Genomic DNA, 14,502 nt, shown 5'->3' on the forward strand with positions numbered 1-14,502 from the left:
TCAGCCTGGTCAACTCGCCCTCTGGTGGACACTGGATTCTTCTCCAGGGTCCCTTTCTGCAAATCAGACATGGCCAGAACCGCTCAGCATATCCAGATGTGGATTCACTCATCCCACATGCAGGGGCTAGAATTAAGTGCCTCTTATTTGGGTTTATTGCCTCTGCAAAGTCAAGTGCTCACATGGCTTTTACTGCTGCTGAGGAGAGTCCTGAAGGGTCTTCCCAGACTGCTCTGTGTGTTAGGGACTCTACGGCCCCTGAGCACAGGAAAGCTCTATTCAGCTTTTCTTTCACTCTTCTCCCCTTATTGCAGCATTGAGAAACATGCACCATTACATCTCTCCCCTATGCTCCTTGTCATCCCAAATCTCAGTGCCTTTTAGTGTGTGTGTGTGTGTGTGTGTGTGTGTGTGTGTGTGTGTGTGTGTGTGTGTGTGTGTGTGTGTGTGTGTGTGTGTGTGTGCACAACCCTTTTCTTTTTACACCTCTCCTCCTCTGCCCCCAACTTTCCTCTGACTCTCTCTTGGTTTGGCAACATTGACCGATTTCATCACTCTGTGGCAGACTCCCTCTTCTAGGTTGCGAGTGAGAAGCAGATGAATCAGCCCCATTCTGACTTATGTGCGTTCCCCATTTCTCCAACAGTCGCCTCCTCCCATTCCAAACTGCTCCCACCCATCTGTCTCCAGTTTGCCTTGGTTATCCTGCCCAATCCTTGACCACCTGCCACCACTGGCTGACCTGGTAGGTTCTTTCCAGATGCCCAAAATGCAGGTGACTCCAGTTGCCTGCCCCGTTTTAATCTGGCCACAGGGGCTTTTGGTATTTCCTTAAAGAAAGAGATGGAAAAACCCCACAGAAACAGCCCCTGAAGTTGCTGGTCCTGATTTTCCTCTGGTGACTGCCTGCTCTTGACCAGCCATACTTGTTCTAAGTAAAGAAAAATGTGTCATTTCCACGAGTGACTTATTACTAATGACACCATCACTGGGTTATGTGGCTCATGCCACAAAAACCCGTCAAACACTTTTAACAGATTCCCATTTTAAGTGGTGGTGGTGGAGGGGAAGTTTCTTAATACAAACATTTGGCAAACTAGGTCATTCTCAGCTGGGCATATTTTAAGCTGCTCTGTATCATTTCCCCCTTTTTTCTCCCTTCCTCTAGTACTGCAGAACTAGTCCTGTGAGACTTTTCTGAAAAGTCACCTTTTCATGGGTGGAGGTGTTGTGATCTCACCAGAGAGAAGTAAAACAATGACAGTGGTTATCTGGTCATGGCTGGGCAGAAGCAAAAGCATTGCTTTCTTACTGCTGGTGCTTTCAGTGCCTTATTCTCAGCCTTTTTCTTCTGCGGGAAGCCCCCCCACCCCACACACAATCTTTGCCTCATGGGCAGATGACAGCTGACAGTGTTTCCCCTGGATGCCCAGTGCTCAGTGCACGAAGCAGCTTCATGTACAGAGAGGTCCACAAGAATCTTGTACCTCCCCTGTGTCCCGCTGAAGTGAGAGTGTGGGTTATGTAAGAACAGAAAAACCCTCAGAGCTTTCCTCCTTTGAGTGCTTCTGCTTGGCACCTCCAAACTTGCCTAACTGAGCAGTGTTTGGTCCCAACCTGGCTAGTCCCATTCACTTGGCAGCACACCTGGTTTCTAGACGGAAACTGGAAGGGTGCATACTCTTGTAACAAAGTGGGGATCCAGCCGACTGCCAATTCCTAAGGCTAGCCTCATCATTTATTCTCCTCTTGCAGTCAGGGAGCTCTGCACCAGCAGCATCTCACTTGCTTCTTCAAGCAAGGAGCTGCTGTCCTGTGGTTCAAGACCTCACATCTGCTTTTGCTGCACTCTGCTGAATCAGGCTAGATGCTCTGAAACAGCTCTCTGGAATTGCAGAAGGATGCAAATTCCTGACCTTCCCCTCCTGATCCAAAAGTACTGCTCGCCTTCTTTCATCTAGATGCCTGAAAGAAGCAAGCAGCCTGCCCCGTCTGCACTGCACACCACAGGGGACCGCTCACCCATCAGCTGTGCAGTAAAGTCAGCCTCTCTCTCTGCAGTGCAAAACACGGGGGCAGGCAGAGCCATCACCCCTTGTTCCCATCCTCTCCACACCCCCACCCTGAGGAAGCAAGCCGGCTGACCAACCTCGCATATCCCTGCTCTCCTTCATCCTCCGCACCCTGATTTTCAGCTTCATCTGCCCCTCGTGCATGTCTGTCCAGAACTGGTCCTCAGGAGGCGCGATCATCACATCCAAAGGCATCCAGGCAGCTGGGTTACGTCTCACAGAGCCACCTCTTGCCCTAGCAAAACAACAGCTGGCGGGCCAAAAAAAAAAAAAAAAGAAGCCACCTCCCTCTTTCCTCTCTCACAAAAAAACCCAAAAAAACAAAAAAAACCCCAAAGGAGCCTAAAAACCCACCCCCCCTCAATCCAGATTTCAGGAAAAATGAAAAAGGGGTGAAGGAGAGGGGAAGAGCTTTTAAAACCCTTCCCCAGCACAGCTGCCTGCCTCTTGCCTCTCCTCTCCCTCCCTGTGTGTGTGCAGCTCCGGCTCCAGCAAGCCTGAATGAGCTCAGCACATGAGCAAGAGCCCTGCTGATCCACCAAGGAGCAGTCATAGCTAACGGGTCAGGCATGCAACCGCATTCCTTACTCAGCACACAGACACACAGTTTAACTCATGGGCTACACGACTGACATATGGCTCGCTGAGCTGCTTAAAGGGGCAACAACCTATTTTTCTCCTCCCATTAACCCTATTCCCTCTCAAACAATTGCTGCCTGGATGGTGATGCAAGACAGACAGGTCCCTAAAGGCACAAGGTGCTGCAGGCAACAAGACCTTTGCTACACTTGCACCAAGCACAGTGTGCTTAGAGTAGCTGAGGCTTGAACAATGGTTTGAAGGTAGACAGTATGGCACTTTCTATCTAACGGAGTGGATCTCAACCTTTTTACTCAAGGTAGATCTCACTAAACTCAAGGCACCCCTCAGAGAATGCCAGCTCTTACTTCTCATTTGTTTTTTGGCTACAGAAAAATATTAGAGCAATCCTTCTGTTGCAAAGAACTGAGGAAGACCATACCAGATCAGAAAGTTTTTAACACTATGGATTCCTGGTTGACATCACTGGGTTTATCTTGTGAAACAGTGATAACATCATGCAGCACCCCACAACACTCTCAAAAGGATCCCAAGGCACCCCAGGGTGCCACGCCACCCCAGTTGAGATTCACTGCTCTAATGCAATGATAAGGCATTCATCACCTTGGTATCCAAGCACCAATGCAAGTGCTAAGAAAACTGCTATTACTTCGGGCTGCAAGAAACCTTTCTTCTGCCCCAAGTGCTCTCCACGATGAAAAGAAGCAAGAAAATCTCCTGGTTGTCTGTTTAACGAGTTGGCTTTCTGCTTGAGCGTCAGCATATAAAACAAGTAGGAGTTATGCCTCGTACAGAGGAAAACAAGTTCTTGTAATTAGCCATGCTGATTTTCACAAGCCCTCCATAGCCTGATGCTGGCACTACCCCATGTTCAGACCTCCCTTGGAAGTCCTAAGGAACAGACTGCAGCTTCAAGCCCACAGGAAGAGGTCCAGGAGGGAGCTAATGGCCACTGAAAGTCCTGAAGTATTCAGGGATCCTGTCCAGTTGCACAGGGGACCCAATCCTGAGAGCCTATCAGCTGCCACTAAAGTTAATGGGTCCAATTTTATGTTGTCTGCAATGCGTAGTCAGCGCAAATGACAGCCCATGGTGAAAGGCAATAGGAAATCCTGCCCAGAGGATTCAACCTTGAAGTTCATCTTTCACAAAGGAGGTGGGTTTTTGCAGGACAGATGGGCCTCAAGGCAGCAATAGAGAAAGAGATGGAAATGGGTCTTTTCCTTGTTGTCCTGTGGGGAAGTATATGGGGTAAGGGCTGGTCATGGCAGGATGGGCTAAACATCTGTGAGAAGTCTTTTTTGTACAGTACGTTCCAAGAGGCAAGGATTGCCGACAGGAAGGATGGCCTGGGGCACTAAGCTAAGGACTTGGGGAAACCTGAATTCAAGTCCCTGCTCTGCAACAGACTTCTACAACTGGAAAGCCCTGACTGCAAGAAAAAAGGCACAGAAACAGATTCCAGGGACATCTGTAGGCTAGGTAGCTCCAGTCCATAATTCTTCCACATTCCCATTTCTTTAGATCCTAAAATACTACAGTGAGACACGTTCATGTTGGACTGAGAATACTGCAAGACCCCAGAGTGCTCACTTCAGTCCCACAACAATATAATGGCAGCTGGTCTTGCCCAGCTGACCTGCAAAGATCCCTCCATCTAATGGAAGTTAAAGCTAGGGCTGAGGGGGGCAAATCAGTTCACATTATCACATGGTTCTTTCTATGGTACTCTTATGGTCCCCATCACCCTAACACAAACAAACCTCACAATCTTTAACACATTCATTCATTCTCACACCACCTCTGAGATGCGGAGAAGTAAAATTATGTCCATTTTACAGATGGCAAACATGAGGCAGAGAGAGAGAATTGCATCAGATCACACAAGCCTGTGGCAGAGAAGGGACTTGAATTCAATCCCTTAAGTCTAAGGCCAGGGTCCTAACCTCCCCCATCTCGTTCTTGGTTTTTGTACCAAGACTGGCGACGGACCATCCACAAAGACTCCGATGAGGGTCAGGTCTGGTGGTATTTTCAAGCAATACAGTCACTCATTCACAAGGCCCTGCACAGAGACCACAGAAGTCACATGGACTACAATTTACTAGGGCTGCGTGAAGCTTTGGGTAGTGATTCGATTCGGAGAAGATTCGGTCTGATTCGGTGGCTGACTCTCGGAATCTGAACTGAATCAGGGGACCAATTAAAGGTCCAAATTGATTCAGAGCTCTCCAAAACTTCGGAAAAGATTCGGAGAGCTTTGATGATTTGGGCAGTCCCCAGTGGCTGCAACAGGGAGCTGTAGCTGACTCTGAGCTAGTAAGCAGGGGGTTGGGGAGCGGAGCTGGGGGAGCTGGGAGGGGACCACGGGAGGACCCGTGCCAGCTCCCCCAACACCCCTGCTCCCCCATGGCTGACCCGCCCACCGCAGCTCGGTACTTTAAAAAAAAAAAGCCCTGGTGCTCACTGGGTCCTGCCGGGCAGTGGGCGATGCCTGCTGCCCCCACTGCATCGGGGGCTCTGCACAAGCCCCCTGACCCCACCTCCCACTCCCCCAGCCCCCACATGGGTGGCCTGCCCAGGCCAGCTCTGGCCCTTTAAGAAAAAAAAAAGCCCCAGGACTCACTGCTCCTGCAGTGGCCTCTGGGCTTCTGGGGCTCATGGAGAGCCCTCCACGTGGCACGGGGCAGTGTGGGGCAGCAGGGATCACCCCCTGCCAGCAGGAGTGGCAAGTCTGGGGGGGTTTATGGGGGGAGGGTTTCTTAAAGGGCCAGAACTGGCCTGGGCGGGTCACCCGTGAGGGGGCTGGAGGCTTGTGCAGAGCCCCCCACACAGCATGGGGCAATGGGGGGCAGTGGGGATCGCTCCCTCCCTGGCAGCATCCGCTGAGTCCCCCAAGTGCCAGGATCTGGGCTAGCCATTGCCAGGCTGGAAGAGGGGTGGAGAATGGGCCTGACCTGGCTGATTTGGAGATTCATCCAAATCGAATCACTGTCCCCCAAATCGGCCAAATCCGAAGCGAATATTAGCTGCTTCACACAGGCCTACAGTCACTCCCAATCTGCAGCAGAGTCAAACTACCAACGTAGAAGTGAAAGACTCCCTCTCTCCTGAGCCACTGCCTCTCCTTTCTGCAAGACACCCTCTGCTCTCGTAAAGTCTACTGGAGGAGCCACATGTGCTCCCTTGGGTTTTTGAGGGTTTTTTTGGTGTTTTACACCAAGGGATCTGAGAGTGTCAAGGTCTCATTAGTGCTGCAAAGCAGAGTCATGCCTTATCAATGCTGGAGGACAACTCTGCTGCAACCAGGTCCTTCAGTGCACTTGCAGGTTGGGCAGGACCGAATTACACCCCTCAGACAACACTTTTCATTGGCAACATAGTGAAAAAGTTACAGTACAAATAGCCAGTTCTCACTCATAATAGGGCTTGATTCATGAATCATCAAAGATGACTCTAGTCAGAGATGGGATCAGGAGCCTGATTCCTTCTCTTTTGTGATAGAAGCAATTTCCCCCTTTCATACTCCGTACTCTTTAGTCTCAGCACCTCTTTCAAGGTTTATTGATCTGTACCCAGACTTCCAGAAAAAATGCTCGGGATTAGAGCATCTGGACAGGACACATTGTGCTGCTGAAACCCTGAAGCTTTACAAGTCAGGAAAACAAAAGAACACCCAAGGTTGAGTTAGATACGGGTGACTTCTGTGTTTTTCCTTAACGTGACATCACATGAGATGAAGTCATGGTTATTAAACAAGCTCCCCCATCCCTCCCGGCCCTGAGTGGAGCCAGTGTTCTAGTGGGGCTTGTTATTGTAACAAATATGGTTTGATTATTATCAGATGTGGGTCAGAGGTTGGATAAAATTCAAAGCATGCTCTAACGAGGTGGGGGGGGCAGGGGGAGGAAGGGCGAAGAAAAAAAAAAAAAAAAAAAAAAAAAAAGACCCTCAGTGTTCAAACCCAGAACAATGCTTTGGAACTCAGTCCTATACATTGCACTCTCTTCTGAAGAAGCATGACATCAGTGGGCAAAGACCAAAAAACAGATACTGTACTGCCGTTGCGTGGTCCTCCCTCTACGCTTGCAAACGTGACAGGGGACTTGTTCACAACACTGTTGAGAAGCAACATAAAAAAGGATTTCACCATGAGGCACAGGTTGCCTGGGGGGACTGTTGAACAGCCAAGTTCCAAGGTCCCCCCGAATGCTGCAAAGCAAAGCCATGCCGCATTCATGCCAGGGGCAACTCTGCTGCAACCAGTTCCAACAACACATTTGCATTCGTGGTTTGAATAGGACCACTATTACACAACTAGTGATTGTGGCACTGCCTGGACAATCTGTATTGTCCATGAGTAACTCTAACTCAACTAGAGGAATTACTGGGTGAAATTCTACAGCCAGGACTGCACTTTGTGGTCATAACAGCCTTCAAAGCTAAGAATGCGTTTGTCTTCCTTTGCTACTCACTAATTTACTGGTGGGAAACTGGCTCCCTTGTGCCTGCGAGATCCCAAAGAAAAGTTATTTCTGTGCTACCAAGTTCCCGCAGGATGAATTTGGTTTTTGGTTTAGGCCAGCATGGATGGGGCAGCTCTGGCTGGTCTCTGCATGATGCTGGCAACTCTAGCCCCAGGCAGGATTCTTTAGAAAAGCCCTACATCCGCACCCACCCTCGCCTGAATGACATGTGCACGCAGCAGGCAACAAAACCCCTCTTCACCAGAAACGGTAATGAACTCCAATTCCAGATGAAAATTCCTCCCACATAGAAATACCATCTGCAGCCCACCCATCCACACGCAGAGAGCCCTTGTAGAATTGCCCTTTCCTTCCAGGTCTGGCTCCTGCAGGGTTCCCTGTTCCTCTGGGCACCAGTTTGGGTAGAAGGAAGGGGAAGAGACATTTCCCCAGCAAAGACACTGTCTCTCATGTGGACCACCCACACCAGCCTGTTCTGCACACAAACGAGTCAGAAGAGATTCTCCTCCATCAGAAGACAGTTCTTGCGGTAGCTTGTCCTGGGTCATTCCCCCTGGCACATATCTCAGCATTCTGTCAAAATCTCACTTCAAGCATCTTCAGAAATGGGATGTCTCACCCACTGGTTTCTCCCGACTTAAATAAAGAGTGCTGAGAGCTGCTAAGCAATATCAGGGGAAGGAGCTTCTTCTCAAAGAGGAAGGGCAGTGGCAAAAGGAATCCATCCATCCCAGGGAGGTGATGGAAGCACAGAGAGTTAGGATAGGTTGGTGGTGAAATCACTGGGCTGGGATTCAAGACATTTGGCTCCAATCTTTGTCCCTGCTCCAGACTTCCTTTGTGACCTTAGGAAAAGCCTTTAATTTCTCAGCGCCTCAGTTCTTCTGGGGGGAGAAATAATTCCTCATTACTCCCACCCTTTACCCAGCTTGCTTATTTAGACTCTATCCTCTTTGCAGCAGGGGCAGCCAGCCCCTATGCACGTGCCCTCTGCCAAGTAAAATGGGGCCCCAATCCTAGTTGGGCCTTCCAGGCAAGATCAACAGCAATCCCCACAGTAAATGCTAATCAGGAAGGCTGCAAATCTTTGCTGCAGCTCCACTGAAATCAGCAGCATTACGCCTGGGAGGAAACTGGGCCAAGATGTCTGCAGCACTGAGGAGCAAAGAGCTCCTCTCCAGCACTTACATGCATGATGACTGTACCTACACCATAGCAGCAACCCAGCTGGGGTTGGTCCAGCCTTTCCTCCCCACCCCACCCAGAATAGGGACTTTAAAATAATTGCAGTTGCAGACCTTTCACACAGAGGAGACAAGGGCCTCAGGAAAAGGGGATGTGGAGGAGGGGAAGCTAGTCTTCTTCAAAGGAAGGAAATCATAACTGGGCACAGGTTCCTGTCTATCAGGATTTCTTACTGGGAAAGTTTCCTTCCTTCCTTTAGCTTTCCAGAAATGCAACATGAAATGACATGATGGTTTTGTAAGTCTTGGCAACAAGAGCCCTATCATCCCCTCCCTTTTTTCACTCTGCCCCCCGGTCTCCTGTTCAGGGTCCAATTGTTAAAAATGCAGCCTGAGGGAGGTAAAAGCTCCACGGAGTAATTATAGAATCAGGAAAACAAGTCCTCTGATGACAGCGTTACTAAACAGGGACATTTAGAACATGGGGCTGGAATACAATCAGCTCACACATATGTGACCTGGCTTAACCCTCCCAGTGAAGCAGTGTTGACTCTTTTCTTCTCAGAAAGACACTGACAACTTCCAATGTAGGGCTGGGGTGTGGTGGGAAGGGGTGGGAGCACTACCAGGATGCTACACCTCAGCCTGCATAGACTACAACAAATCCTTCCGTGCATACACAGGGGGGATTTGGACGTCATTCTCCAACCCCCACCCAGTTCAGCTTTGATCAGGACAGAATGCAACTAGGTTTAGTCACACCTCAGAGTGGTGATGGGGTGGTAAGACAATGTAGGATCTTCCAGTAATGCCAGCCTAGGTGATGTCCATTTCCAAACAGCCTACGCTCATCCAACGCAGCAGCAGTCAGTGCCACAGATCCTCTCCTGTGGCCAGGTTGAGGCAATCTCAGGATTTTGCTGCAGTGAAGAAAGCAGCTCCTCTGTTTCAGACATGAGCACAGTTGTGCATGGGAGGAAAGGCGATTGGCCAGTGGGACAATAAAGTGTCAAAATACAGACCCCTACCATTACAACTCCACATCCATGCTTGGAGGCCTAAATAAAACGGCCTGATTTTTTTAAAAAGTGCTGCATAGTCACCACTCTTTACTGAGCTCAAGTAGAGTTCTGGATATTTGACCCTTCTGAAAAGTCAAATGTCCAGGAACAGCCAAGAAGAAAGCAACACTGCTGCTGGTTCCCCACCCCCCGCAAACATAGGCACTCTGAGAGGTCAACCGTGTCAAACCATCCAGCGAGGCAAGGTGAGGTGGGATCTACAACTGACACCTATGTTCTTCTTCTTTCATATGGCTGACTTGGAGCAACAATTATAAGTCCAGTTTAAGGTTAGTTAACCAGTCTAATGTTCTCTTAAGGAAAGGGAATGTATCTCTGCAATGTCACTGTCAAATCTGTATACAGGTCAGTGTGTTGTTACATGATCCATAGTTTGATCAGCATTGCCAGTCACACCTATATTCACAAGCATATACACATACCCTGATGAGTTGTTCCAATTAGAACGTGTCAGAGCAGGCTTGATTAATTGACTTGAATGAGCCCTAGTTAAAATGCTCCCACAGACACTTTGAAATGCAGGATGCTTAATACACATGACGTTGTGGCATTTTAATTAGAGCAGCTGTCTGGGAGTTGCTCTAATTAAGAACCACTGCTCGAAACACACTTTGAGGCAGGGGAAGGCTGCAGCTCCTTTCCTCTCAGAGGCTGGCATGCAAGTCACCCTCACTGAGGAATACAGACTTCCTGAGGTTTGCCAGAGCTTGGCCTTGGCTCATGAGAGCTGGTGCAGTTGCACTCCGAGGGTGCATGCTAGCCAGGCCTGGTGCAATTCTGGCAGAGATCTACACCACGTTTACTTCAACTGAGGATCTGCTTGGCTGGGCCTACAGGTACATGCTCCAGGAGAGACACATGCACAAATGCAGAGGGCTGCAACTTTCAAAATTGGTTCAGGAGGAAGTAGTGGGACTTGAAAGGGAGATGCATGGCTGTCATTGAGGGGAGAACAGGGACTGGTAACTCTAAGTGCCTTGGACAGTCAGCCTGCACCACAGTACAATTAGATTACCATGGAGCACTCGATTACTAGAAAATAGGCTGAACACTTTAACACATGGGCATATATTTTTCCAGATGCTGTTATCACAGCAGAAAGGGCCAGTGCCTTGACTGAACACAGCCTGTAGGACAGCAGCACTCTCCAGCTGCTGGAGAAAGGAAGCATAGTTTGGGGTGGGGGGAGGCATAGGGATATCCGTCACGATTGTCAGAGGAGAACAAAATAACACTCCTGCAGAGGACAAAGGCAGGGAAAGACACTGCCCTGGAAAGAGGTGACATTTCAATCCACTTAGCACAGCGCTGGCAGACCTCCATTCTGTCAAAAAGCTTGCTGCTTCTCACTTCAATGCAGATGAGACAATAATAACTATTGGACAAAGGCAATTATTCCAATTCTAGAGTACTTCAACATGTACAACAGTACAGTCCTAACACTCCTGATGTTGGCTCTTCTCTGATAACGCCCGGGTGTTGCAGAGGTAAAGCCTACTCACAAAACAGCATCTCTCATCTTTCCCTCTTGAAAAAGCCATCACTGGGAACAGCTACGTGTGTCCGGACACTCAGAAGGTGCTCTCTGTGGTAGGACCTCAGCTGTAAACTGCCCGATGCTTGAGCTTTAAGGTGCAGTAAACAGTGACAGACGTATTTATCTGTTAACTCTCTGACCTATACTTACCTAGAAGGGGAAAAACTGTGACCACTAAGGCGATTTTCCTAGTCACTGGGGATAACTGCTTTTCTGGCACGGGTTAGTACCTGCAGAGGTAATGTATAGTAAACCTCCCACTTGCTGCTTCAGTGGGAATATCTTGGCTTTATGCTTACTTTATGGAAACAGGAGATTCCTCCCAAGCTTGCTCCTGTGGCCAGACAGCTGAGGGCAAGCGAAACTCGGGGGGCATCCCAACCCCACGCCTCTAGGCTTGGGCCTGCACGTAGGATGCTTGCCAAATGATTTGGAAACATCTGAAGCCCCAGGTTGGGGTAGAAGATGTTTGCCAGTAATAGGGCCACTTATAGTTCTTGACTGACTCATGGATTTGGAATGGATTTGGCTTGGAACAAACATTTTTTTCCCTAAGGAAAAAAAGTCTGATATCTCACTGAGAGGGAAAGACCTGTGCTCATCTAAAAATGCACTGCACCACCTTTGGAGCAGATCCATTTCAAAGGCTGGATTCACCATCGTCCCACGCCTTGTGCAAAGTGTGTGCAAAATGTGACCCAATCAGAACAGCAGCACGCTGTACCCACTTTGGGCCACTGTAAACCCCATCACAACATGCAGGTTGATGGCAAATTGGAAGCAGTTTCAACAGAGGCATGCTGATTGGCACTAGCTAAGAATCTGGTATAGAAAGTGCTTAAAGAAATCACTAGATAAAACAGAGGCTCCTGCTCAGTGGTCTGAACGATCTCCTTATTTTTCTTAAACATATGGCTGTATAGATTCATCCCTATCAACAATACTACCTTGGATCTACTTTGGAGCACCAGAGCCAACTTTAAGGTGAAAGCAAGCCAGGTAGAGCATGCTGTGATATTAATATGGAGTCTGAAGGCTGACACAGGGTGCCTTGAGGCCCATATGGAGCTGGATAGCTTTCTGTGTAGGTTTGGGGAAACATAGTTCTGCTTTCAGAAAACTGATCTGGATTCACAGCCTCCCTTCTGCTACAATCGTAACTAAACAAACATTTTTGATGCAATAGCTTAGCTAGCTCTCTGGAGCAAGGATGGTCTTCTTGTACAACAGGGCCTTGTTTCACGACTGGAACATCTCACCCCAGCCACCTCACCGCAGCCACAGCACTAATGCGGAGGGCCTAATGCACTCCCCTTTTTGGGGAATTCCAAACCATTCTGCAGGCTGTCTGCAGAGAGAGCTCACTTCACCCACCTGCAGAGCATGGCTGGAGCAGAACGCCGCAGGGAATTAGCAGTCATGGCAAGAAGGCGCTACAACTGTTCAGAACAGGAAGAGGAATAGTGCATCCTATTAAAACCATGCAGGGAAAGGCAGGCTGGCAGAAACATAATTACCCAAGCTGGAATTCAGCCATGAAATGAAATTTAAGATAGTTTTTTCTGTGACAACTGCCATGGGACCAGTAACGACTGTCATAACCCAAAGGTATGATTTTGTGTGTGCTTCGGCACCAGAATTATACCTGCTAAATTGCAGCTTCGTTGCACGGTGGAGTTTTCTGCTGCAGAGGAGAACCCCGGTGCAAGGAAGAGTTTCCCGCCAATTTGTAGCTTCCTTTGCAGGGTGCATTGCTCAAGTTGCAAGAGAAATGCACGGTGCAAAGGAGTTCCCGCCACCCGCATGCAAATTTGTGTCCCGCTATTGGCTAGTTCTAAATTATTCACACGTGGCGGCTAACGATTGGCCTGTTAGCCGTATAAGAGGCTTGAGCGGTTTCCGCCCAAGCCGAAGAGGATTCCACATCCATGTCGTGGGGACTCTGGATACACGGCAGGGTAATAGAAACCCTGTGCGAGATTCAGAGGAGCTTGGCGACCTGATCCATCGCCCACCTCTTCCCGTCTTCGAGCGATAATTCTTTATAACACGTATCTACGAAGTTCCTATTTTCGGTGGCGCACTTGTTCAGAGCATCCGGAGCTCTGTTTCCGTGGAGCCTAGCAAACTCCACGTGGTCGTTCGTGTTGTTTTGCCTGTAACCGCAACTCAAGCAAGTTTTCCAGCCTGCACCGCAACCATCTCCGGTGTAAGTAAACAATCTTTCAATCTACCATTACGAGTCCGTGCCTAATTCTAGCTTGACACGCCGCTCTCTCCGACCCCGCGTGCCCGGGCTGCTGGCCACAGCCCGCGTGCAGCACGAAAAAGGGCCCGGCTTGCACCCGGCCTGCACAACGACCACAAGTGGAAACCCACTGCTTCCAGCAGCATAATGCCCTCCAGTTGGAACACCAGTTTGATGCTGCCATAGACTGTAGAAGAGTGCCACTTGCTGATTCACAGCCTGGATTTAGCTTTGAGATCTTCCACCCATGTGCCAGTGCAGCCTCTTTCCTGCCTCACTTACGAGATCTTACAAAACTGTGACCCTGCATGGCACAGCTGCAGGCTACACCACCAGGGACCCTTATCTGCCAATTAATTGGCAAATTACAGTTAAAAACTTGAATCCCAGTGCCCTGGGCATCTTGGGCAAATGCTCTGCCAGCTGAATAAAGAGACCTTCTAGCAAGTCCATGCAACAGAGCCATGTCTTTGGTCTGAACTATCATGCTTTTCAGAAAGTCAGTGACACCACCTGAAGGCTGGAACTGATTTCTATTGTTACTGGGGCACCCTCCGCCTCCATTTATCCCATAACAGAGCTGCCCCATTCACAGGCTGCTGCCAGCCACAGCAGCTAGCTAGCAGAGGTGTGCACATGTGCATGTACACACTTGTCAGAACTGCAGAGCACCTGGTGCAGGGACCCAGGCATCTTGCCATATGGAGCTCACACAAAAGAGAACTGCCCAGGGAATCTGAAAGATCTCAGGGCTGATGGCACAGTCCAGCCAGTTGCTATTTAACATGTTGTCTGGATCGCAGGCAAGAAAAGAAATCTGCCTACTATGCTCAAGAGTGGAACAAACACTACATGCTTCAGTTGAAAGTGCTAGTGTCCCATGATAGACAATTAGGAAATAACCTGCCCTCTGGGAAACTTCCCTTTCAGCCCCCATCAGTCAACTTCCAGCTTACACCCTGAGCAATAAGGGGTTCTCTCTCTACCTAGTCTAACTGGGTCTATAAAAATACCTTGATGCCAGTTTTGATTCCTGCTAAGCTCTTCTCTTTGGTAAAAGCCATGACAATGAATGTTGTGGGTTTTTGAATAAAAAAAAAAAAAAAGTGTAATTTCTATTTTAAAGTCTCGAGTCACCGGCTGCCCCCCTCGTTTGCATTACAAGAATGGGTACACAGAAATGCCTTGTTCTCAGTTGTCCCGTTCGTCCTTTTGCTTGCCTCTAGCATGCCCTTTCTTATTCATTGTCTCTTAAGAAGTCCCAGCCTCTTCACTTTCTCCACACATGGCCA

At 49.0% G+C, this 14,502-nt stretch overlaps 1 protein-coding gene across 7 annotated transcripts in view; it reads right to left on the bottom strand.

Annotated features, from left to right (window-relative positions):
• DUSP8 (dual specificity phosphatase 8) overlaps window positions 1–14,502 on the bottom strand; it is an 89,597-nt gene that overhangs the window by 25,785 nt on the left and 49,310 nt on the right. For 2 of the 7 annotated variants that reach the window (XM_025207907.1, XM_025207905.1), the window contains exon 1: window positions 2,150–2,623. The exons of 3 other annotated variants lie outside the window; for them this stretch is intronic. Coding sequence is in view for 1 of the 4 variants with exons in the window: in XM_006026890.3 (XP_006026952.1) it covers window positions 2,150–2,267 (118 nt within the window). In the remaining 3 variants the exon portion in view is untranslated. Of the gene's footprint in view, window positions 1–2,149; window positions 2,624–14,502 lie in introns of those variants that run through there. 2 more of the 7 variants (XM_006026890.3, XM_025207906.1) reach the window with 2 other exon arrangements.

Source organism: Alligator sinensis, unplaced genomic scaffold (genome assembly GCF_000455745.1).
Source record: "Alligator sinensis unplaced genomic scaffold, ASM45574v1 scaffold5_1, whole genome shotgun sequence".
In the NCBI taxonomy this organism is placed as follows: Eukaryota; Metazoa; Chordata; order Crocodylia; family Alligatoridae; genus Alligator; species Alligator sinensis.